General features: G+C 28.4%; 1 protein-coding gene and 1 long non-coding RNA gene across 13 annotated transcripts; one reads left to right on the top strand and one right to left on the bottom strand.

Moving 5' to 3' along the window:
• The first annotated feature begins 3,478 nt into the window (after nt 1–3,478).
• On the top strand, nt 3,479–24,809 carry LOC145196816 (uncharacterized). 11 transcript variants are annotated; one of them, XM_090084419.1, is made up of 14 exons: nt 3,479–3,855; nt 4,751–4,789; nt 5,594–5,754; nt 5,832–5,968; nt 7,410–7,542; nt 12,171–12,422; nt 19,915–19,980; nt 20,138–20,231; nt 20,778–21,037; nt 22,195–22,491; nt 22,681–22,776; nt 23,134–23,345; nt 23,431–23,682; nt 23,760–24,809. In XM_090084419.1, the coding sequence occupies exons 4-14, from the start codon at nt 5,880–5,882 to the stop codon at nt 24,667–24,669; spliced, it is 2,661 nt and encodes an 886-aa protein (XP_089940545.1). In that variant the 5' UTR covers nt 3,479–3,855; nt 4,751–4,789; nt 5,594–5,754; nt 5,832–5,879; the 3' UTR covers nt 24,670–24,809. The 11 variants fall into 11 exon arrangements, with proteins under 11 accessions (XP_089940545.1, XP_089940539.1, XP_089940542.1 ...); XM_090084413.1 differs by having other exon boundaries at nt 3,498–3,855; nt 5,494–5,754; XM_090084414.1 differs by having other exon boundaries at nt 3,830–3,982; nt 5,494–5,754.
• Nucleotides 10,263–12,275, bottom strand: LOC149889920 (uncharacterized). 2 transcript variants are annotated; one of them, XR_016451589.1, is made up of 3 exons: nt 12,136–12,275; nt 10,706–10,764; nt 10,263–10,446 (listed from the first exon to the last, which is right to left on the bottom strand). It is a non-coding gene; the product is annotated as an uncharacterized LOC149889920 (long non-coding RNA). The 2 variants fall into 2 exon arrangements; XR_016451590.1 differs by lacking the exon at nt 12,136–12,275 and adding an exon at nt 11,278–11,722.
• Nucleotides 24,810–25,718: the final 909 nt, after the last annotated feature.

Below are 25,718 nucleotides of genomic sequence, written 5' to 3'. Positions count from 1 at the left end.
GCTTTTTTTTAAAACTATATCCTACTAAGCTCCATCCTCAATCCAGAAACTTTCAAACTACAAACTATAAGTTTATTTAATTTCATTAGGTTATTCCACAAACTAACGGTCGAATATCTTTTTAAAATTTTACCACAACATACAAATCTACCAACTGCTGAAAAATATTTCAAAATCTAACACTTAGAGCTCAACCAATTAATTTTAAAAACACTTATAATTAGGCAACTAAATATAAAACTATACTACGTACGGTTGGGATGTGCATAAAATTGCGAGGGTCGTGATGCACATGATAAGATTTAAGTAGTGGCGTTTGATATTTTTGGTTTTTAATGAACAATAACAAACTTCTAAATCTTTTAGGATAAAACAAATTTTCTGAAGTTTATTAAAATAGAACACTTTATACGTTTAAAAGAAGAAAGTATTTGGTGTGACAAACTTAAATTTACGTATAAATTTGTTGAAAATTTACGTATAAAATTGTTGTAAAGATAACGGTTTAACGGTTTTGATCAAGCAACGATTCGGCGCCATGTTTTAAAGGGTTGAAACAAAAAAGCATAAAAAAAGAGAGTTTTCGGGAATCTTAAAGAATTTGATTGAAGCATTATATGTCTAAATATATAAATCATTTTAAATTCGATTCATTTTGATTAATTGATAGTTTGTAGGGGAGGAAAGGTAGGAGTGAGCCACCTCTTCTTTAAACGATTAGCAATAAAAATAGTATTTAGCTAATAGTAATATAGTCAAACAAAACCTTAAATTTGTAATGCCGCAGTTCAGTCCTACCCGAAAAGGAACGGCTCATTCCTCCCTAAGCTGTGCAACTGGATTAAAATAAATACACAATAAGTACGTGATTTATAAAAATCACTTTTTCCTAGTTAATATATTGTTTGTTAGTTACTTATATTGTTTGTTAGTTGCTTTGTTAGGAAATTTTATTTTGCACAGAAAGAAGTGGAATACACCGCTAGCACAGACAACAGCACCAACATCCAGTAAATAATTGGATAACCTTAACAATAAATTGTCTGTAATTTCTTAATGGAGATTTGGGGTGTTTTTCTAGGCGTGTTTTAACTATGGGATCAATGATTCACTCCTACTTGTGGCTCACTCTAACCCATCTTCTCCTACCTTATATATTTAAAAAAAATTTACGCATATACGTTTGGTTTTTGGATTTTTGTTAAAAAACGAAAAACCGAACGCTAATGCTTAGATTTAATTTATGACACCTCACGAAAAATTTTTGCTCTAAAACAAACCATAAGCAGGTCCAACAATCCAAGCATTGTTAATAATATACTAACATTCTTAAAACATTAAGATTTTGCTTAAAGTTTCATGACAAACTTTGTGAAATAATGGATACGGTTGACGGTTCAGATCTGCTGTCATGATTTTCACGAATTTTGTGTAATTTTGTTAAACGTTGGTTAATCAAAACCAAAAAATGTAAACATATTAAAAAATCATTTACTTTTTTTAAAGCTTTGGAAAAATTTTGAAGCAAAAATAACCTTTTTTAGCCCTTAAAAATGGATTCCCTTTAAGAAATGTCTGTATTCAGCACCGACGTTATTGCAAAGCGGTAAATGTGCGTAAATCTGAAATATTTTATGCGTATTTGTGTAATTTTACCGTTATTTTCTTGAATACTAGTCAATTAATTGTGATCACTATGCAGGAAATTATTTTTTTGTAATTCTGACCTTTTTAAAAAGTTCGCAACTTTGACAAGCGAGTTTAAAGATCTTTGGGTTTGCCTTTTTTCTTAATACAACAGAAAGATCTTTTCTATTATGCTAAATAAAATAGTTGGATAAAACATTTACTTATTTTAGAACTTTTTTACTGTTATTGTCAAGATAGCAAAATAAAGTTGTGAACTTGAATTGTAGCAATGATATACATACAGCATGAATACACAGCTGCAGATTTTTAAAAAGCTAAGGTTGTACTAGTATCAACTCCAATTGATTTTTTTCGTTTAATTTTTTATTTTGGAGTAAAATATGTTAATCTCACTCAAAATTAAATTAATAAAAGGAATAGAAACCAGTACAAAATGTTCTTTAGAAACCCCATAGAGCTTCTATAGACTTTTGGGATTCTATACGCGTCTGATAGAGATCAATTTCTATAGAATTTGGGTGTATAAATTAGGCAAGTATTGCTAAACCGATATAAAGAAATTGAAAAACAAATTTTGTGAGACGTTTTGTTTTTTGAGATTAACCATTTTGTCTATTAAAATGTTGTAGCAGCTGCAGATGCAAGGTTAGATTTGCAGCTCTTTAACATAAAACAGTAAGCAAATAAATGACACACTTAGGATCTATGAGGGGCCAGGATAAACAGGTTAAGTTTTTTTTTTTTTATAAAATAAAACATCACCATGGTAGGTGTATTAGGATACAAGTTAAATATAAAATAAGTGTAAACTGAAAAATTTCAAAAATCTCTTCTTTTCTTTACTTTTTTAGGCTGTTTAAGGAATGTCAAGAGGCCATTATGAGTTAGTACGTATGCGCAAGACAACTTTTTTTCGGTCATTTTGAATAGTATTACATAAAGCAAAGTAATTTGGTTCTCTCTGAATAAAGTTGTCATTGAAATCTAGAAAATATTTATAAATTGATATTCTTAAATAATTGTTAACCATTCTTAAAACTCTTAATAGCTGTTAAAAATTGATATTCGTAAATAATTGTTAACCATTCTTAAAACTCTTAAAGCTGTTAAAAATTTTCTCGTTAATCTTTTTCGTTGAACCCACTACCACGCTACCACACTACCACGCTACTACCGCTGCCACTTCATTAGTGGTGATCTTATTGAAGGACAATTGCTTATTGAAATTGCTTTAAAAGTGTCACAAGAAAAATATTTTTTTTGTTTCTAAATTGTCTAAGTTAAACAAAATAAACAAAATAATGTTGAACCAAAAAAAGGATGCTTCATTTTTTTTTAATAAAGTAAAAAAAAAAAACAAAGAAATTTGTTTCTACTTTATCAAAAAAAAATGAAGCATCCTTTTTTTAATAAAGTAAAAAAAAAGTATTTAAATCCCTAGAGAAAAAATTCATATCATTATCGGATTCCGTATGACATAGTCTATATGTATATAAATGTCTATATATATATATATATATATATATATATATATATATATATATATATATATATATATATATATATATATATATATATATATATATATATATATATATATATATATATATATATATATATATATGTATGTATGTATATATATATGAAGAATCACCTTGATCTGTTATAAAGTTTTCACCTTTAAAGTAACAGAGACTGAGATGCTTGGGGAGGCAACTAGAAATCAATCAAGATGTCAACAAGTCATTCAGAATTTTGTATTTTTATTAGAGAAAATCTTTTACGCAAATAATATTCTTCAAAATAAAAAAATAAACATTTACTTGTTAAGTTTGTTTTTTAAGAAAATGTCGATACTTGTATAAGTACTTGCATAGCCATCTGGTATCATCGAATATTTTTATGTAACTTTTTTCTTCAAAAAAAAAAAAAAAGAAGAAGAAAAAGGACTCAAGTTTTCTATTCGAAATACGAAACAGAGAAATTGAAGTAACTTTCATAAAGTTTCTAAATTTTTTCTGTTGTAAAATGAAAAACTACATCGAAATATCATGCAATACTCCGATTGTTGTTAGGAAAGCTTTTGAGCACGCGCCAAGTAGCTCTTCTGAAACAACTACATTTGATTATTTGGATGAACATTACGATGATAATGTTTTTGAAAAAAAAACGGGAAATGAGTACAGCGCGAGGAAATGGTTGGATGTAAGTTGGATATAAAAACGATTAAAACTTTTTCTTACGCTTACTTTTTCATGAAGATTGAAATTAATTTGTTATAATTGTTGCTATTATATTTTTATTGATGTTGTTAAAGGTGGAGTTAGTCGAGGTAAAAAAGAATTCCTTTTTCTCGTATTATTCTGTTTTAAATCTTGTACATAGTGAAGTTTTTAAAGGCAATCAAGGCTAGCGCAAAGTTCTTTATGCTTTATAAAATTATTTGGGATGTAGAGATGTAAGCGGCTTTACTATTAAGCTTAAACAAAATAGCAAATTTCTAACTTATTCAGGATTGCATCATTATCATTCATGTTTGCATCACCTATATGAAAATTTTTATAAAGAATTTTAAAAAAACCAACTGCAATAGTACACATTAAAATCAAAACCCTGTATTTATGAATTCACAAAAATACAACGTTATGAAGTTTGTCGGAAATAATCCAAACAATCATTGTCAATGAATCGTCAGCTATTTTGCTCACTATTCAATAAAAACCATCATTAGGCTCGATTAGCCTTAAAACCTCATGTTTTTTTGAATTCATGCCTAAGGGGTTTTTTATTTTAATGTTTCTCCTTTCTCTCACAAACGACAATCAAAGTTAGCCTTTAAGCTCCATGTTTTTGACAAAAAAAAAAAAAAAAAAAAAATTGAAGACAATCAGGACTACTTAGGTTTATAAAATTGTTATAGCTTCTAAAAAAATTAATAACAAATCGAATTTTTCCATACTCTAAAAACTTTATTCTTATTAACTTTATTTTTAATTGATTTTTTGTTTACATACATGAAATTAATTTTACATTCTTAAAATGAAACTAAAAAATTAAATGAAAAGGAATAAAACTTGGTCACTATTTAAATTCTGTTTAGAAGAAGCCTCGTTTGAACACAAAGTTTGTACGCAAAAAGGTATTTTGTTATTTTATATTATAAAAGTTCTTTATTATAGAGAATTCATTGCCATCATTTTATTGTATCTTATTGTTTAATACTAAATTTGTAGTTAGCAGAAGTACACAAATGTTAATATTACTGAAAGGAATAGATTAATAGTTATTCGTGAACTTTTTTCTGTGCAAAACTTCGCTATTTGATTTCATTTTTCTTATTCCTAGCCTCGTGTTCTTTTATTTATTACTCTAATTTCAAAACATAAAAGTATTTCTAAAAACAAAACAGCAACGATTAATCTTTCAATTCTTTATGCACCTGGGAGAGAGCATGTTTTTTTAGTACTCATATAATAGAACACAAGAACATCTTAAATCGCTTTAGTTCTTACTTCCTTTCTCGGATTTTTCTTAAGAAGTCAAACAAAAAACTGTATGTAAAATTGCACCATATAGAAAGATAGAAACACGACAGGCTACCTAAACATGATATTTTAAAAAGTCATTTCAAAAATTGTCTTCAAATATCATATATAAGAATCTTTGGATTTCAATTGTTTAAAATATTCATCAAATTTTCGCTAAAAAATTTAATGTTCTTGAAGACTTTTGTGAATGAATTTTAGTTATTTGCTTTTTACAACTTTACTTTAAGGTAAAAAATACATATATATATTTATATATATATTTATATTAACCATATAATTTTTGATCATTAACTAGGGTGTCGTTGAAGAACGAAAGGATTTTTTTCAATCGACTGAAACCTATTCAGTTTATTATAATCCACATACGGTTAAATTGAAATGCGCAATATTTTCAGAAAATCTTCGGAAAAAAACTGAGCCTGTTACTCGTAGTAGACGCTTTACGTACCCTCCTTTGAAAGATAGCTCACTAATATGTTATTTGAACACGAAAGACTTTACTAACGACACTAAGATTAAACTCGAATCACGAGAAACATCTTGCTCATTTCCAGAGGTATTTAAATTGGCTGTATCTTTAAATTTATTTGCTGTTCAGTTTTCTTTTAGTAAGCTATTGATTTTAAATTCCAGATTGAATCACTCACTTCGTTGGTGAACCCCCCCTTAAAACGTTCCACGATGTTCCAAGAAGCTTTTTTGCGTGTTCCAGAGGAAATTGATAAAATAGAAAATCCCCCTAACCAGCCGTGCCTCTACACTCGAAGAAGGTTAGAAATTTTACCTTAATTTGGGTCTCATGAAAGAATTCATGTATAATCATGATAAATTCATTGTAAATTTAAACAATCATGTAAATTTAATGTAAATTTAAACAATCATTAAATTTATGTAAATTTATGTAAATTTAATGTTAATTTAATGTAAATTTAATGTGAATTCATGTAAATTTAAACAATCATTACAATCATTATAATTATACAAGAGAGTTTCGTTTTGTAATCTACTGACCAAAAAAGTCCTAATTCAAATATTTAGGGCTTTAAACCATTATTGGCTCTTTATTAATTACTAAATCACATTAGAAAAAGATAATGACGATTAATTGTAATGATTCAATTAATTGTAATTCATTCATTGAGAGTTCGTTCTGTGATTCACGCTTAGAGGTTTTTTCAGAAAGTTCTTTTAGTGTCCATTTTGATAAAACATACAATGTACAAATTAATTTCAATGACAGGCTTAATGGCAATGAATAATTTTTTTATCAAAGCATGAACGAACATTGAGCTCTTATTTCTTTTACAGCTAAATAAAGAGAGTTTTTGCATTAAATAACAGCATTAAATAACAGCATTAAATCGGCGTAGTTTAGTGGTTGGATTACATTTTATGATCGTTTACTTTGTATAATTTTACAAGATTTACATTTCTTTTCAAACAAGTTTTAAGAGGGAAATACAAGCTTTTTTTTAGGGACACCCGAAATTCAATCGAAATTTAATCAAATTCTCTAGATAAACTGTTTAACATTTGTAAATTTGTTTCAACTGATTTTAACTAATCAAAAAAAAAAAACAAACAAAAAAAAAAAAACTTTTAGGAAACAGAAATTTCATTTTGTTTGCAAAATTTAAGCTTTTTTGTGTCCTCAACCGTCGCTTAAGGCTGGACTTTTAGCATGTCCAAGTAACATTCCGAGAAAAACATCCTCCCCCCTCATTTCATTAATTGTGGATGAGTTTCATATCCATAAAAATACGAAAATTTTTTCTATTTCAAACTCACTTTAGTAGTAACATCACAACCAATAAATGGCTATAATATTGAGTTAATTGTTCTGAGATTTAAGAATTTAACCCATTCCTAAATATATTTCGTAAAAATTACGTTTATTATAATTTTTAGCAAGTATTATTTATTTTTCATTATATATTTTCGACTGTATCATTTATCTTCCTTTTTTTATAAAAAGTAAGATTAAATAAACCAATATATTTATATATGCATTATATATGTAATATATATGTATTATATGTATTATATATATAATATATGTGTTTTTGTGTTAAAATAATAATATAGGCATGAAGATAAAAATTCAAATAAATATTCAATCGTGATGTTCGAAATTATTTTAATACAATCTTTTTACAATTTATATGTTGCTATAATGATTCATTAAAGTTTATGATAAGTAGTTTCTTCTAGATCATATAGTCAACGATATGGTGTTTGCCCAAGTCCTCTTTTGCGTGATTTATGTACACCAAAAAAGCGTTCTTATACATATAGTAATGTAGAAACGTCTGTGAGAAGAAGCGACTCAGAACTAGCCACTACAGTGAGTATGAAAATATTAAAGTTTTTTAAAACTTTTACTCTGAAATTATTCATCAGTTTGATTATAACTTTCTACCTACAAATAAAAAAACTGATGGTTCCGCATACTAAAACTCATTAATAAGACTCGATTAATAAGGTACAAAATATTCTTTAGTCTTTAATTAGTTTATTAAATAATATGCGCATTCGAAATATGTCACTTAGAAAAATTTCGTTTCTTTATCTAGGAGTTGATCCACATGATGTGTTTATAGAGATTAAGGATACTATTGAACAATTTTAGCACATCCATTATTAAACGTCATCATTCAACAAACTGTGTCATCCAATATCATTGAACCTATTTTGGTTACCTTTTAAAACAAAATCAATATTTTTCCTTTGAAAAACCATTTAAATGTAATGTTCATTTCAACTGTTTAAAAGCATTCCTCTTTAAGCTTTTCTGTGGGCGACGGTCAGTGCTCCGGTAATATAACAATATTTCTAATAATCGTTATTACCGTTTAAAGATGTTTAACGGATTTCATCAAGCACAGTTATTTGAAATTCAAAAAAACTTATATAGTTTAAGAATAAACTTCTGAATCAGACTATTTTTTTGACTGTTTCATGCCAAAACATGTTCTTCATCAAATGGTACTGTGATAAATAAAGCTCTGAAGATAATTATCATAAAACAGTACCGCTATGTTAGTGTCTGATTGCTGCCGCCCAATACAACTTCCGACGGCAAACTTTAATTTATAAATGTGTTTTTAAAAAAGCATAAAATTATAGTGATATTTAGCATTTACATGAGTAGCTAAATTTTACTCTTGTTCGTTGCATTTTTACTCAATAAATTTTTACTTTTCAATTTTCCCATGCCAGTAACTTAGCTACAAATACATGTTGCGGATGACATGTTGACTTGTTGTGCAAATTTTTTAAAGCCGGAAAAAAACCATTACTTCTCAAATGTATTTTAATGTAACCAATTCAGATGCTTGTTTGCTCAAATGCATAAATTAGATTGGTTGTGAACTGAACTTGTTTGTTCAAACACACATTTGTAACTGAATTTGAGTTCACCTTATTTGCTCACAAATACTTTCGTTATTGCTTACGAATTCAAAATTTTTTGTCAATGTTAGAAAAAAAAAAGAAAGGGGGAAAAAAATAGTGACTTTTGATGCAGTGACATCCGCAAATTTGAATCCACGTAAATAAAGGTCTAATGTGTACGGAAGATAGTTGACGGAAACTAAAGTTTGGGAAACTTGGATGTCATAAACTTAATTACTTAGAAGAAAATTGGTTTGAGTTGACTGGTCTGTTATGGTGTATTACCAACATGCATGCAAAAAAATCTTCAAACAAAATCAAGTGGCTTCAACTATACAATGCATTTTAAGTTAGAAAATAAAGCATTGACACAGTTTTCTGATTTTAAACGACCCCGTTTAAACACGGCATTAGAATCATCTTGCATTTTTTATTCGAAAAATTATTTCCTATGTTCATTTAATGTTAAAAGAAAAGTAAAAAAACGTTGAGCTCGCTGTTATAATCAAGAAAAATAAGAAAGATTTTTTTAAAATGACTTTTTCGACAGAAAAGGCGACGCTGAATTCTGACGTTGCCAAGGATTTGGGATTACAAAATCACCGTCGTGTTGGCTCGTGTGAAAAATTAACCGATCAGGGGTCGACTGGGCACGAGATAAAAGCAACAAGTGAATTTTCTTGTTCACAAGAAACAGCTTTGCAAAAGTTTGAACCTGTAGAAGAAAATGACGAATGTGTTTCAACCTTCGGCAAAGATGAGACGGAAGAAATGCAAATAGAGAGCAATATCGAATCAGAAACGAAAAGGTTAACAACGAAAAATGTTGCCAAAGATTATAAAAGTTTAAGATCAAATGTTCCTGTAGAAAACGTCAAAATTGATTTACCTAGTGAAAAGCCGATCAAAAGTCATGCTGTAGGTAGAGATCAGCGCAGTGATGTTCCATTTAAAAGATTTTCGGCGAGTAGATTATCAATGAAAGTAACAGAGATGGTAAGATATAATTTATTACTAAACTTGCGGCTTTTGAAAATGAGAAATTCCAAGCAAATTTTTACTGTTCAAATAGCCTTAAACTTCATAACTGCGATTGGTGGATGAAAGTCATTAATTTGTTCTTGTCTGTAAAAGTTTTACATATAAAAAAAGACATGGAGGCTAAGTAGCTCTACTTTTGAAGCGAAGAGAAATCATAAAATTAATGAGAAATTGTTAAACCATTCGTTTAATCATCTATTCAACCTTCTGTTCAATCATTTATTTAATTATTCGTTCAACCATGCATTCCAACAACGTATTATGTATCTATTTATATAACTGATAACTTAATGTTGACATTGACTCCATCGTGTACATACAGGATGCCATCACAGGCAGGGGTCTTACTACATCTTAATTATTCTACCGCTTTCAGCCATTTTTAATCTTAGATAATAAGAGTTTGCGTTTGCACAGTTTGCTAATCAAAATACTTTGTAAAAAAATTTCAAATAAAATTTAATCCGAGATAAAAAATAAACTTAAACTGAAAATAAAGAATAAAAAACTCTTTTCTTAATATAAAAAAGTTTTTATATTATATTAAATACAATATTAAATTTTTTTCAACATAAAATAAAATCTTTGTAAACAAAATTTTTTACATTTCAAATTTAAAATTATTTCCGTTTGCCAGATCATCGTGGATAAGCACGTGGCGCAGTATTCTTAAACATCAAAAATATAAGTGCAGAATTCTCAAAACATTTGAAATATACGTACGTTTCAGAAACAAATGCCATTTGGATAACGGTATTGATTATGAGTCTTCAATAAGTGTTGATACCCGATCGTTGATACCCGAGTAAAATATCTGCCAATATAAAAAATAATTATAGAATAAGTAATTACTAATGCGATAAACTATTATTATGGAATAAATAATATTTGAAGAACAAATAATAAAAAAGATTTCTGATAGTTAAGGAAAATGGGACGTTCTTATCGCTTTTTTGGGGGTATTACTAAACACAGCTTTAAAATTCTGTGATTTTTGTTTCAACTCATCAAGCTGATATTGTATTAAAAAGATTTCAATGAATAATTATTAGGAAAATTTTCTCGAAACTCACGCTAAAACTTCTCTTCACATTGTTTTGATGTTTTGATTGTCACGTGCACTTCCTTTTATCTAAAAAAAAAATCTTTTAACAAAAAAATCAAAGAGGACGTTTTTCCAAAAGAAAATTCTTCGATATATTGTAGTTTTATTATACTTAAATTTATTATTAATAATTCTTTCATTTTCATTTGAATAAATATTTATCGTGAGTGTTTTGCCATATGTATAACGAGATCCAAAATGCGTTTTTTCACCATAAAGTTGTGTTCAAATTGTTTGTGACTAAAATGCTTATTGTATGTTTCTTTTTGTTTTATTTTTTACTTCGTAGTAAAAATAAGTTTGTCGAATTATTTATATTTACAACTCTTAATGTTACAACGAAATTTGTAACACAAATTGAATAGTTAAGTAAGAATATGGAATGTTAAAATAATAAATATCTTCTGAACTACTAAATGAATTCGCAACAAAACTTAAATGTAGATTCCTTTTTAAAAAATTTTCAAAAATGCAATAATGTAATATTTTAAAAAATAGAAAAATAAAACAGCAAGTTTCTCTTGATGCGATTTCACTTACAAATCTTTTTAGTATAAAGTAACTCTACAATCGCGCCATTTCGCTAAGTTGATTACCGTATTTTATTATTTTTCTATTCAAAATTTTTCATCCTTTTTGCTAATTAAACATTTTATTTATCGAATAGGGAAATTTGTTAAAATAACTTTAACTCTTTAAAAAAAATAATGAAAAAAATCTTTGCTAAATGAAAGGTTTTCATAGAAACAACCGAAAACCAGAGCTCTTAAATCTAGAATTTTAGCTAGCCTATTGACACATTTGAGCTTAAACGATGTTTCTAAATCTAATTTAAAAAAATAAAATATTTTGAAATTATATTTCTGTATAAAGAATCACCAACTTAATTAGCATATCCTGCCCTTGTGTACAATGCTAAAAAAATTTAGTTAAACAAAAAGGTACTTTTAATAAAATAATTCTTATAATTTATATTGAATTCATTTAAAATTTTTAGATTCCCGATATATTTAAAAAAATTTTCTTGAAAGATAACTTTATTAATAATGTATAACAAAAATGAAAAAGAAATAAAATAAATATTTTCGAGTAGTTATTAAAACCGTTTTGATATTGTAGATGATAAAATGTAAATCAGGAAAATTAAGTTAATTTTCAAGAATAATTTTTTTAATATCTCGGAAATTTATAAATTCAATGTAAGTTATAAGTGTCATTTTATTACAAGTACCTTTTTATTACAAGCACCTTTTTATTACAAGTACCTTTTTATTACAAGCACCTTTTTGTTTCAACTAAATTTTTTTATGCATTTTAATTAAGATTAATCATCAGCTAATTTTATTTGAACCGATTGTTATTTGCTAAATACATAGTTTTTAGACTGTATGTTCATACCACGTCAGTCAGTTTTTTTTTTCAACTCATTTAAGAGTTCGCCAACATTTCGACGTCAAGCTTCGATTAAAATTACGAGCACTCGAAAATACTCCAAAGTTGGAACATCTCACAAGTTGCGAAAGCGATCTGCATTGTCATTTAGCAATTCCAGATCTGTTTCACAGAAACAGATATCACATGTAAACACCTGCCTAAATAGACAATCAGATTGCTCCTTTGAACCGATGAAGAATGTAAGTTCAAACCAGGTTGGCTATTCTACAACATGTTCAAGAAAGTTATCGGTAGGTTATCATTTAGCTTTATTTTAATTGCTTACTTAACCTTATTTATTAGTAGCAGTTTAAGTTTATTTCATTTTTGTTTGATCATATTTGTTTTCTCAGCCTTCGTTTTGAACGTTTTTTTTTGATTTTACAATAGAAAATTATTTATTAATTATTATTATTATTATTATTATTATTATTATTATTATTATTATTATTATTATTATTATTATTATTATTATTATTATTATTATTATTATTATTATTATTATTATTATTATTATTATTATTATTATTATTATTATTATTATTATTATTATTATTATTATTATTATTATTATTATTATTATTATTATTATTATTATTATTATTATTATTATTATTATTATTATTTTTAAGGAATCAAACTATTTCACTTATTTATTTTTTTAAATTGTAAATAAGTAGAAATGAAATGTTTGCGTTTTTAAAAAATTTTTTTGCTAATCAAACTTCCATTTTAACTTTAGAAATATTTTTATGGTTTTTTCTCTTTTAACTGAAACAGTAACAAAATGTTAAAAATCTAAAAATAATAACGATTGTAAAACTTATAAGGTGTTGACACCGTCATTTCCTACCGTCTGTGGTTCTTTTGTATTTTATTTTTAAAGATCCAACAGGAAGTAGCTTTTTGTCAAACGTTTTAAAACCATAAATGCTTGAATATATGAGAATATTTCATGCTATACATATAAATCAAATAAATGTATATATTATTTAAAAGGGCATTATATATATATATATATATATATATATATATATATATATATATATATATATATATATATATATATATATATGTATGTATATATAAATATGTGTGTGTGTGTGCGTGTGCGTGTGCGCGCGCTAATACTTAGCTATTTTACAGAAATAGAATCATCGATGTTTAACTAAATAAGAGAGCGGAAAAGGAAAACAGGATCTCATACTTTATTTTAAAAAACAGGCCGCTTGTAATATTTTTCAACAAATTTCAGAATATTTAAACACAAATATGAAACTAATAGTGGTGTTCTTCCGAGAATATGATAGCACCGTAAATCTCCAAGTATAAACCTATACATATAAGCGTACCACTTTGTTTAACTTGTCCATCAGAGTATCAATAATTTTTATTATTTAGGATTTCTAAAATTTTAAACATTTTTATGATAAATCACACCATAGTTTTTGTTACTAATGTTGTTAATAAACATACGATTTTGGGCCCGCATTAAAAATAAATGCAGAGAAGTTAAACCCCTACCTCAAAGATTAACTTTCATTCACCTTTTGGGAACAATTTGGGAACACCCACTAATGACACTGCAAATAAGCCGCTTAAGTACTTTGTTAAAGAACAAATTTTGAAGTCTCATAATAAAAAGTTTAAATATAAGCGGGAACTGCATCAGACAACATGGGGGTCAAAACTAAATGGCTACCATTACGTTGGGGAAGATATCGCAAAAAAATGATACGATGATTCAACAGTTTTTAATGACTTAAATGCTATATGGTTCAATGCTATTATATATATATATATATATATATTTATATATAGACCATAAATTGCTGCTATAACCAATTTTTATGCACCATTTTAAAAGGCTAGTTATGCAAACCGTGTATTTTTATTTTTAATGTTTACGGTAGAACTTTGGGGGGAAAAGTTAAACTGAATTTTTCAAGATAACATGTTCGACTTAAAGTTTTTCTAGGAAAGATGTAATGTTAAAAATATTTCATAGCCAATGAAATTTTATTATGAAATAAATCCTGACGTTAGTGATCATCAGGATTTCAAATTCTTTTTCGCTTTTCTTTTGCTCAAGTTGTACTTCTTATTACAAGTTCAAACTTTTTTTTTCTTCTATTATTTTTAATTCTGATATTTTTTCTTGGAATACTATTTTACCAGATGGTTTTCTTTTATAGTTGAGAGAAAAAAAGATACGAGCTAAGTGTCAGCGAACCATTTAAAAATTACGGTTTTATTTGCATTTAGTTTCATTTTTCAAAAGTTGCTAAAATTTACATTTTAAACCAACTCAAACCCAATACATCTTAAAATGAGTGAAAGCTAAAACAAAGATGACGACATTCGTTAATTCTTACGGCTACTATCCGGATAAAATGTCGATAACACTTTACGTAATTCTCAATATTTCATAAAGATAACAAATAACCTCCGGCAAGAAATATTCTGTCATACTTATGTGATAAAAATTTCGAGATATTCGACTTTTAGTTAATCTCCAGCAGACATTTAAATTTCTACAAGAAACATTCGCTCATCGTTAATCTGGTTAAAACTTTTTTCTCTCTTGATATCAGTAAGATCGAGATAAATTTGTTGAGAGCTTGTGCAGGTATAAAAAAACAAACATGTATAATCAACCTCAATTGCTGTAAGAAAAAAATCTTAGAGTCATTGTGTTCCTTCTTCAAAATCGCTCTGAGGAGAAGAGTAAGTAATAGATTTGCAATAAAACAGAATACAAAACGTAGCTGCCTACGGATTAGTGAAAACTAAATAAATATACGCAAATAAAAACCAATTAAAAATCTGACTAATATTGGTATTTTATATTTTAAAAACCCGAGATTAAACTTTCTATATGATTTTTAATCAGTAGCCACATGTTTTTTTTGTTGGAGATACATCGAGATTTTTCATTGATATTTCTAAAAACTGCGTCGCGGGAAAATACCGGTCAAATGAACCTTCTTTTTTTTACTTGAATGGCTTTTTTTTTACTTGTTATTTTGACATCAATGAAAAAACTTTTGTAAAAACTCGGTAATTATATTCTCATGAGTACGTTCGTTGCAATTTTTTAAAATTGTCAAAACAAGGTTGGTTGTGTCGTTCGTACTTCATTTCAAAGTTTGTAAGTATGCTGAATTCAAATTTACTTTCCAATGAAATTCAAATTGGGTCGAGAAAAAAAATTCTAACGCGAACAGCTTCAGATAATTTAAGCTGGAGAAGATTCAATACAAGGAGTTCATCGTCAATTAGAAGCCGAGGAAAAACATTCTCCGCCCCTCAATCCCCACATATTTTAAAGCCAAACGGGTATGAGAAGCTGCAAGCAAAGACCAGCACTCTATATTTATCTCAATACCTAAGTAGACCAGAGTATAATATTTCTCGATCCGGATCCGGCAAATGGAATAGAAAAGTGAACTCTGGGAATACGAGGAGAAGACAGATCAATGGCAGAAAATGTCGCAGCGCTAATAACTCAATAAACAGAGGCACAGATTCATGTAAAAATGTTTTAAATTTTGGAAGCAAAACATCCGTTTCAGATTTGGGAAAAAATGATACCAAAGATACTTTTTACTGGTTACCTACGTCACAGTATTACGTTTCATCGAGTAAAGTTGTAATTGTTAAACGGTGCAATTCCTCAAAGGTAGTCTTTTATTTTATTTTTTGCTTCTGTTTGAATTTCTGTGCTGATAGTTAAAATATAGAAATCTTGAAATTAAAGCTTGTCTGAATTTCGCTCCACCAGTCTCTTTTATAAACACTGAAATGATTTGTTACGAATATATTTTACTCTACCTTTAATTCCTTTTTTTCAAGTATTTCATGATTCTTTTGAATTTTCTTGGAACTTTCATAAGTTACTTAAATGAGGCAATATTCTTATTTATACGTATTGGCAGTTTAAGAGCTATTAAATCAATGTTATTTACTTCAGGAATAGCATGCTGTTTCCTCTTTTCTCCGTAACTTTTACCAAAAAAAAAAAAAACTAGCAAAAAAAAAGAAGAAGTGCTTCTAAACAAGCATACTTCTATAAACATTGGTCGATTGTTAAGTTTGGTGAAAAAAGATTGGTCGCTCTGAATCTGAAAGGTTTTAAGTTATGACTTCTAAACGAACGAATTTAGATTCGCTCATCATTATCTTAACGTTTTAAAAACGTTTAAATCATTAGCTATGTTTAACGGATTATAAACTTTAAAAAACTTTCATTCATATTATTTTTAAAACATTTATTTATTCAATAACCATCTTCAAAAGATCTTTAATCTTTATTTGGCTACGTCAGTTGCCTAACGCCATTGAACGTGCAAGTTTCAATTCAAAGTGTCAAACCACCCTGTTGACCGGATAAATTCAAAAAAAACAAAAAAACAAAAAAACAAAAAAAAAAAAAAAGGAAAATAAACACACAAATAAAAAGCTTACGAACTTGCAAAATGTAACCAACAAATTTTAACCGATGCGTTAGAGAGTATAAAACGAATGCTGGATACGTAAGTATCCTGCATTTCAAATATATTGCAGTGTATTATATACAAAAGTATAGGGCGTGGATGGGTTCTTGAATATGAAGATTAGTTTAAGCATAATTTACAATTAGAACTTTCAAGTGTATCTTAAGTTTAAATCTAAAAACAAAATTTGTTTATCACTAAGTATCGTTCCGTAAAATTCGTTATAGCCAATAAAACAACAACAACAACAAAAAAAACAAAAAACAGTTAAAGGTCTTTAATTAAACCGAGTCTCATTTTCATGCGAATCTCTTATTCATTTGACATCATCGAAATCACCATTTACGACATAAAAATTCAATTCTATGTTTGAAATGCTTTTTAAAGTTGCCGGTTAAAAAGAAAAGATTATAAAGTATTAAGGTTGATGTTATTGCAACCCCTATAACTATTTATTTAAATTCTAAAACCAAAAAATGAGAAAGTTAGCAAGATTAAGTTGCCTTTGCTTTATTTTTGCTTACTATTGTTGTTTGTACTTAGTGAACTAGTGTAAGATGACGGATTTATTACGGTGTAATTTATAACAATAGATGGTGTGTATCGTCATTATGTATTTTCTATGGTAGCATTATTATGGAAATCTTTCAGAAGGGCATTTAAGTGAAGATCCCTTTTCTGTAAAATCATCGAATTCATTTAGAAAATAGAAAAAAAAAAACTTGCTCAAATGGGACTCTTTGGGGCAAAAGATGACATTATACCAAAAAGATCCCTCGAGGATCGAAGGTTTACGTTACTAGGAATATTTATACAAAAAGAAATAGACAAGGTAAAATAAAGGTCTTTATTCCATTAAGTAAAGTTGCCATAGTTACTTTACTTAATGGAATTGTAGTTACTTTTATATCGTAGATGATCAAGTTTTTAACGCAGGTAGTTAGTGCTCGTTATGACAACAGTACAAAGAGAATTATGAAATGATATGTAAAATATTTTCGTCTTCAAAAACAATTTTACTGAATGAAATGTTTTTGCTTCAATATGAATTGTACGAATTTATCTTAGCTTAAACTTTAAACGCGTTTAAAGCACGTTCGAGCGCGTTTATAACGTGTCAAAGAGTTCAATGTCAAATTTAACATTATATCTTTTCAACGCAACTTAAAATGGAAAAGAAAAATTAAAATGAACAGTTCGCAAATAAAATCCATTTTTTAGGTAAAAATCTAAAAAACTTTTCTTTCATTTTTCTATTTGAGAAGAACCGAAGAAAAGTTGAAAGAAATATTGAAAGAATTTCTTTACCACTTGTCCTTTTTTGTTATTATTATTATCATTATTATTATTATTATTATTTTTATTATTATTATTATTATTATTATTATTATTATTATTATTATTATTATTATTATTATTATTATTATTATTATTATTATTATTATTATTATTATTATCATTATTATTGTTATTATTATCATTATCATTATTATTATTATTATTATTATTATTATTATTATTATTATTATTATTATTATTATTATTATTATTATTATTATTATTATTATTATTATTATTATCATTATTATTATTATTAGTAGTAGTATTATTATTGTTTTTGTTGTTATTATTATGATTATTACTCCTATTTTTATTACCACTATCATTTTTTTCATTATCATCATCAATACTATTATTACTATAAACATCAAGCACAGTTTCTAGCTCGTATAATAAAAAATAATAAGTGCGTTCAACAACTAGAAAAAATTGGATCAGTATAATGATATTTTTCGATTCTTTTCGATAAAATCTTTACTCAGATATAAGTAAATATTTGTCGGTAGATTCATCGATATTTTATTTACTTTTTAAAACTTTTTATCGAGAATTGAAAAACATTTTTATGTCGAACGAACTATGAAACAATAGTTTAAAATGGCGCAAAGTTAGTCGAACGCTTTTAGAAATAAATTTTTGAGCGGAATATTTATTTGGAAAAAGTTTTGTTGAAGTTAATTTTAACGAGCAGCAAACGATGAGATGGTCAACTAAACAGGAGGGTATTAGTTTCGGATAATTCTGGAATTCATAGTTCTGTATAATTCTGGAAAATTTGTTTTTATCGAACATTTGAGTTGGAAAATTAATTAGAAGAAGACATATTAACTCCAATAAATCAAACGTCTGCACACTCCAAGAAAAGTACATAAAAGGGTTTGCGTACTTGAGGAAGGTAAATAAAAAATAGAAAATTAAATAAATGAGATAATCGAATTAAAGTTAGAAATAAATATAGCCATGGAAGTTACTAACTCGAACTCCATTTACATTCAAAAGTCCGCTCCGCTAGTATCATCATTTTCCACTGGAAGTGAAGCCCTTCTTGAAATACAAACCAAACCACCTTTGCAATCTAGAACAAGTTCTCAATTTCGCGAAAGTCTAATGCCTCAAGTATCTAAAGAAAATACTCTTTTTCGCCCCCGCGCTTTGGGCAGATCTAATACTTCAAAAATTGCCCTATCCAAACGAAGTATGAATAGATCACGGCCTGTACTGAGGCGATGCCCTACAGCTGCAAGCATAACGCTTAACGAGGCTTTCAAAGTACGAGACGTTTTAAGAAGAAGCAAAACGTTTACGTATGCTGAAGACACAGCAAATACTGGTTCAACAACAAGAAATATAATAAGAAGAAGCACTATCATTTATTCTCAAAAGTCAAAGGTAAGGAACGCGTCTGTTTAAAAAGTGCAATAAAAAACGCTAGAATACGTTAGAATACGAAAGAAAAGAAGATGACATCACGTTTCTTCCTAAGAATAATTTCTTTATAAAGGGAAACCAAAAATTGTTAATAATAAAAAAGTTGCTGAGATATATAGAGTAAAAAGACACTGTTTCTTTTTTTCTAAAACCAAAGGTTTTAATGGGAACCAAAGGTTATTGGGAACCAAAGGTTAATGGGAACCAAAGGTTAATGGGAACCAAAGGTTAATGGGAGCCAAAGGTTAATGGGAACCAAAGGTTAATGGGAACCAAAGAAACAATCAACAAAGTTTCAGTGTTAGAAAGTTACAAAAAGTTCATAATTCGTGTTTAGAATGACGAAAATTAACAATATCTGAAGTTTTTGTGTGCAAATGAACTTTTTAGATCTATTTTTCTTCATTTTAGTGCATCTCCTATCTGGTTGTATATCAATGTTTAACAAAATTTTTTAGCGTAACTTGTTCTTTTAAAGGTTGCACTTGGAAGGAAACCTTCAAACATAAATTTACCAAGAAAATTAGTTCGCCGAAGCAGCGAGGTTGGTCTTAATTTCTATTATAACTTTTCAATTTATGGATAAAAATAATGTTGGAGGTTGGGTTATGATAAGGGGAAATGTAACGGAAAAAAACCTTTTGTTTACGTTCGTAAAAATTTTCGCAATTTGCTGAAGAGTTGTAATTGTTCTAATTTAGCCTTTTCTACTTGACCCGACAGTGTTACAAAATAGATGTTATCGAAAACAAAGCTCAACGCGTAGTGGAAAAAGAAGACAGTCGGCTACGGCATGTAAGGAGTTTGTTTTTATGTAGGATGTTGGATGTTAAGTTGTAACCATGGAGTTAAAGAAATTAAGTACCTCCGAACTTTGGCAGTTTTTATCGTTTGATTTTTAAATTCTGCCAAAATACCAAAAGCTATCTTTGTTTTCTTCCCAATAGTAAACAAATTTTCACACCTGTGTGTATTCTGCGTTAACATAATATGAGAGAAAATCTTTTTCTTTAAGAAAAACATTAGTGAGAGAGAGCAAATCGTTTTCTCTCTCTTTATTGCAAGAAAAAATTTTACACTTTAAAAGATTTAGCTTTTTACTTGAGACAATTATCTTAACTAAAGTCAGTCAAGGAAGTGCAAGCCCACGACATATTTACATCTAAAAATGTCTGAGCCAAACCTTAATGTACATTAGGTTCGAATTAGTACCTTTGATAAATCTTTTGAAAATAAAAAGCGTTGCATTTTCTTCGATCAGCGTTTTACTTTTCTTTTGATTGCATAATCTTCTGATGTTGGAAAAAGTTCAGCCGCAACTTCTTGATTTTCTGCTTTCAGCTCTACCTTCTGCAAGCAAACAAAAGCTGCACGAATTAGCAAAAGACGAGCTTCTAGCCAGTTTGAATGTGCCTCCTCCACCGCCGTATGACTCCAGTCCCGTTGACAACGATGCGTCCGACTTGGATGAGTCATTTAATGATGCTTTACAAGCGCAGCAAAAGGAAAAGGAACGAAAGGAAATGAAAAGACAGCGTGTAATGGAAGAGATATTGGAAACAGAGAAGAATTACATATCGTGCTTGGAGACGTTAGATTCGGTAAGTCACATTTTAAATGAGTGTGGAGCGCTTTTTTTTTTTTATTAAGGCCAGAAGTAAAAATTATCTTTGATATACAAAATTAATTTTTCTGTAAAAAATAGTAACTTAAAAAATTTTAAGCTTAAACCTCGAAGTTACTCTTATTAACTTCAAAAAAAAGGCTTTGTTTATTTTATTATTATTTTTTTAATATTTTGTTCTACTTTTTCAAGTAAAAAACTGGATGGACTAAGTTCTTGAATCCAAATATGTTAGCGTAGCAACCATATGATCGTTATATCGTACTTCGTTTTTAATATAATTATATTTATTTTTTACTACATTTATAACTATAGCTATCATAATCACAGTTATTATAATTAGATTTCATTACAGTTATAGTCATACGGCTCTTTATAGTTATAACTTAATTACACTTCATAAGGTTAATTGTTCATAAATTGCAAATTATTCTTCCAATGTTAATGGCAAATACTGGTATATAAAACAGTATTTTTAAGATTTACAGCTTTTAAAAAACATATTCTACTTTGTCTCAATGTTCTCAATCGAATTCGTTTTTAATGAAATATAAGTAAAATTACAAAACCATTTCTTATTTCCTTGTGTTTTTAAACTAAATTTTACAGCCACGAAAGTCATTCTCAGCTGTATGCGACTGAATAATAATCTTAATGAGTTTTATGTTTTACAGTTCTTGTAACATGTACTGTTCTTGTCACATGTTCGTCACATGTTTTCGTAACACATGTTCAACGTAGCTGTTGTAATGTTGAGGATAAAATATAAAATGTTCGATGAACTAAAAATCAGAGGCATTTAATTGCATCTATGCCGAGGAAAATGCATCTTTTAGCCAGTGAAGGAACTTTGTAATTTATAACACATATTTTGATTAAATCACTAAACGGTCATCAAAATTTGTTGAAGGTAACTAAAATTACATTCTGCTTTTGAATAATCGCTATTTGTTTTAAATGCGTTTTCTGACTTCTGTTAGGGAATTAAAAGTCAAAGAAACTTTGCAAATAAAATAAATAATAGATGATATATAATAACATAAAAATTTAAACAATATACATAAAAACAAGACTGTATATAAAATATAAAAGCATGCATCATGTATATTAACAAAATATTGTCTTCACTTGTAGGTTTTCAAAAAACAACTTGAGGAACAAAATATAATTACGGTTAAAGATTTGTGTTCGCTGTTCCCGTCACAGTTAAATGAGATTCGTATTTCTCACACATTTTTTATGCACGAGTTACAAGATCGAATGAACAATAACAACTGGCGAGGAATCGTCGGTGATATATTTGCAAAAATGACGTCAGCCACGGCAAATTTGTCTGAAATTTACATAAATTATGTAAACTTGTTTCCAAAATCAATAAGCACCCTGAGCAAATGCACCAGATCGTCTCATAAATTTCGGAAATTTCTTATGGTAACTTTTATTTTAATTACTGAAAATTCTTCTCTTAATTTTATTTCAAATTTTATACGACTCGATAGACAAACTACGCGTGGAAAAAATATCGTTCTGCTATAACTTTTTAAACAGTAAACCACGAATCCACTAATTGCACGTTCTACGAAGTTTAGTTGTTGACTAAATGCTTTTTAAATATTTCAGGACTGTAACGAAAACCCGCTGGTGGAAAGACTAGATCTACCGTCATTTCTTTTATCTCCTGTACAGAGACTTCCTAGATATGTACTTTTATTGCGGGTAAATATTCTTAATACAAACTATATATGTACACTGTGCAACGCAATCTTAGCGCTAAATATCAGACTAAAATCTTTAATGAAACGACCCTCAGGATAGTATAATAATACTTTTGAGATTTACCTGTTTTCATAAAATAAATAAAAATAAAAAAATAATTTTTCCGTTGAAATAAATCACGAAACGTGGGAACTTAGTAATAGGAACTTTCTAAACTTTTGAAAATCACGCGAGAAAATACCTAGGAACATAAAAAAAGTATTAAGCGCTTTTATTTGTGGACCCAGTATTTTGTATATATTTGGTTGGCTCCTTTTTGAAAATATCAACTTTAAATTTTATTCTTTTAAAAAATAGGAACTTTTAAAATACACCGAGGAAGACCATCCTGATATGTATTTCATCACAGAGGCAAAAAAGGAAATGGAAGGTATGATATCGTTATTAAACAGCTCAATTCATAGTTCAATGGAGTTTTATTCTGCTAATGAGAGAAGGAGGAAAAAGATGGCAAGGCAACTGGCTTCAAAAAAAATTAGGAAACAAAGGTCCCAAGGAGAAGTAGCTAGGTAAATGTTTGGCATTATTTGTTTAAAAAAGTTCTTCACTTAGTAATTCGCTATTTTTTGTTCATTTGTATGTGTTTTATAACAGGAAAGTTTCGAAAAATCAAGAAGCTGTTGTAGAAAGGAAAACTTTAAACGATGCAGATTTGGGTTATTGTAGCTTCAGTGAACGCAAAGATGAAACTCAAGATGACGAAGCTAACGGCAGAACACAGTCACTTAATAGCAGCCAATGTTCTGTATCTTGTCAAAGTGACGAAAGACGCATGTCTAATGGAGCCTTAATGAGAAGACGTAAGGATTCACAGGCTCTTTCAAGAAATTCGCTTGCAAGAAAAAGGTACGTAAGATAACTAAAGTGATTTTTTAATTTCATTTTACTGATAAATACATAGGTTTCATCATTTTTATTTCCAGTTGGCGTCGCTCTCTTGGTGCTGTGTTTTCAAATTTATGGTCCGCAAGAGATGAAATTGCAGAAGACAACGGGCTTGAGACAAAGCCTAGAAGTGAATCTGCCAGATTTTTAAACATAAATGATAGTTTCGAGACTCCTTCCTACGATGAAACGGATAAGATTCGTGCTCGGAGCAGAAACTTAAGCCGTAAAAACGGTATTGGTCATCCTCAGATGACAACATGCAATAATCTTGATATAAAGTTTCACCTTACAGAAGATTCAGAAGCATCTTTAAAGTGTTCACATGATGATATAAATCGCAAAGTATCCATATCGTCATCACAGTCATCTGATTCAACTAAAACACCAACTACTATACCAAACTTTAAACGAGGACGTTTGAGAGGCAGCGCAGGACCTGTTTTTCGATCCATTTTTGGTCGGGCTAAAGTACAAAAAGCACTTTCTTGGAATGAGTTAAACCTTGATGATTTTAATGTTGGTGAAAGAAAAAAGCGAACAATATCTTCGCTAAAATTTCGATTAGCTTCTTCAAAAGACAGCATAAACAAATGTTCTTCTAATATACATTCAGATTCAAATTTACTATCAACAACTTTAAAAAACGATAACGAATCAACTGAGCATCAAACGTTTGCTGCACCTGAAAAAACATTTTTGCAGCCAGAGGACGCTTGTCCTGTTGCTTCAAAAAAAGTCTCTTACGAAGAATCTTCCGGAAAATCACCTTCAAAACTTAGCAACGACGAATCGAAACAAACCGACGCTAAGATAGCCTATAAAAAATCATCTTCAAAAAATAGTAAAGATGAATCCAAAAATGTTCTTACTGACAGCCCAAACTCAGCAAACAAAGAGAAAAAAAGTCTAATGAAAAGTTTTAAAAAGTTAATACATAAAAAATAATGTTACTATTTGTAGAATTTATAAATTGCAAGAGAGGCATATAAATATATATAAGGAATAATAATAATTTTTTTTAAACTAATACTTGCAATATTTTTCTATGTATGTAAATAAGAAAGGAATAAAAATAATTCATACAATTTGCGTTTTGATTTTTTTTCCTGCTTTTTTTCGATTTTTCTCTTGATTGAGGGCTTAGTGCAACACTATCTAAATTCATAGTTTAAGGTGATACCCTCTCCACAACTAAAGTTGTAAATTATGAAATAAAGATTCAGCAGAACTAGGGTAGTTTTCTACCTAAATGCCTAAGAACACTAAGCTATTAAGATTTTTTTGAAAATAAGAACACTAAGCATTTAGGTAGAATCAAGATTTTTTTGAAAATTTTCATAAAATTTTTTTAACTTCAAAATGTAATGCGATATTAAATATTTATGAGGAGGAAAAAATAAATGTTGATAATATTGCTTTTTGTTGATAATAGTTGTTGATAATATTCTTTCTTTTCGATTGTCATGCCAATAATCATTCCTAGCTTATCTTTTTTAATCGTTTAGTTATACGTCGACAAAACATACACCGTTCGTAACCGTTACTTCGATCATTCGTAACCGTTAAAGATCAACGAATAACTAGTCTTTCTCATTATTATCTTTAGCGTCTCATGAGTAAAAGTCGATTTCTACGCAATTTAACAATCACTTAAATTTGAATGAAAAAATTCTTTTCAAATCCTTTTTTTAATTTTAGGATACTCTTTTTTAAGAAGAGAGCTTCATAAATTCGAGGATTCATAACTTGCCACAGTTTGAACATGGATGTATAAGAGATGGACGTGCAACGATATTGTTTTTTTTACGAACCATACTCGTTGCGCATCGTTACAAATCTTTTGTTTCAAACAACATAAACTAAGTTATATTAAAGTCTGTTGGATTCGTCGAAAATTTCTGGTCTCGTCTAATCAGTCACATCAACATCCTTTCAGTTATTCAACAAAACAGCAATAGAACCAAGTTTTAAGCATGTATAACTAGAGATATAAT

The sequence above is a fragment of the Hydra viridissima genome, unplaced genomic scaffold (genome assembly GCF_058129835.1).
Source record: "Hydra viridissima isolate aposymbiotic clone 2 unplaced genomic scaffold, HvirCarnegie_v1 scaffold_4, whole genome shotgun sequence".
NCBI classification, from domain to species: Eukaryota; Metazoa; Cnidaria; class Hydrozoa; order Anthoathecata; family Hydridae; genus Hydra; species Hydra viridissima.
Note: the sequence above shows the minus strand (reverse complement) of the source record. Positions and strands in the feature narration are given on the sequence as shown.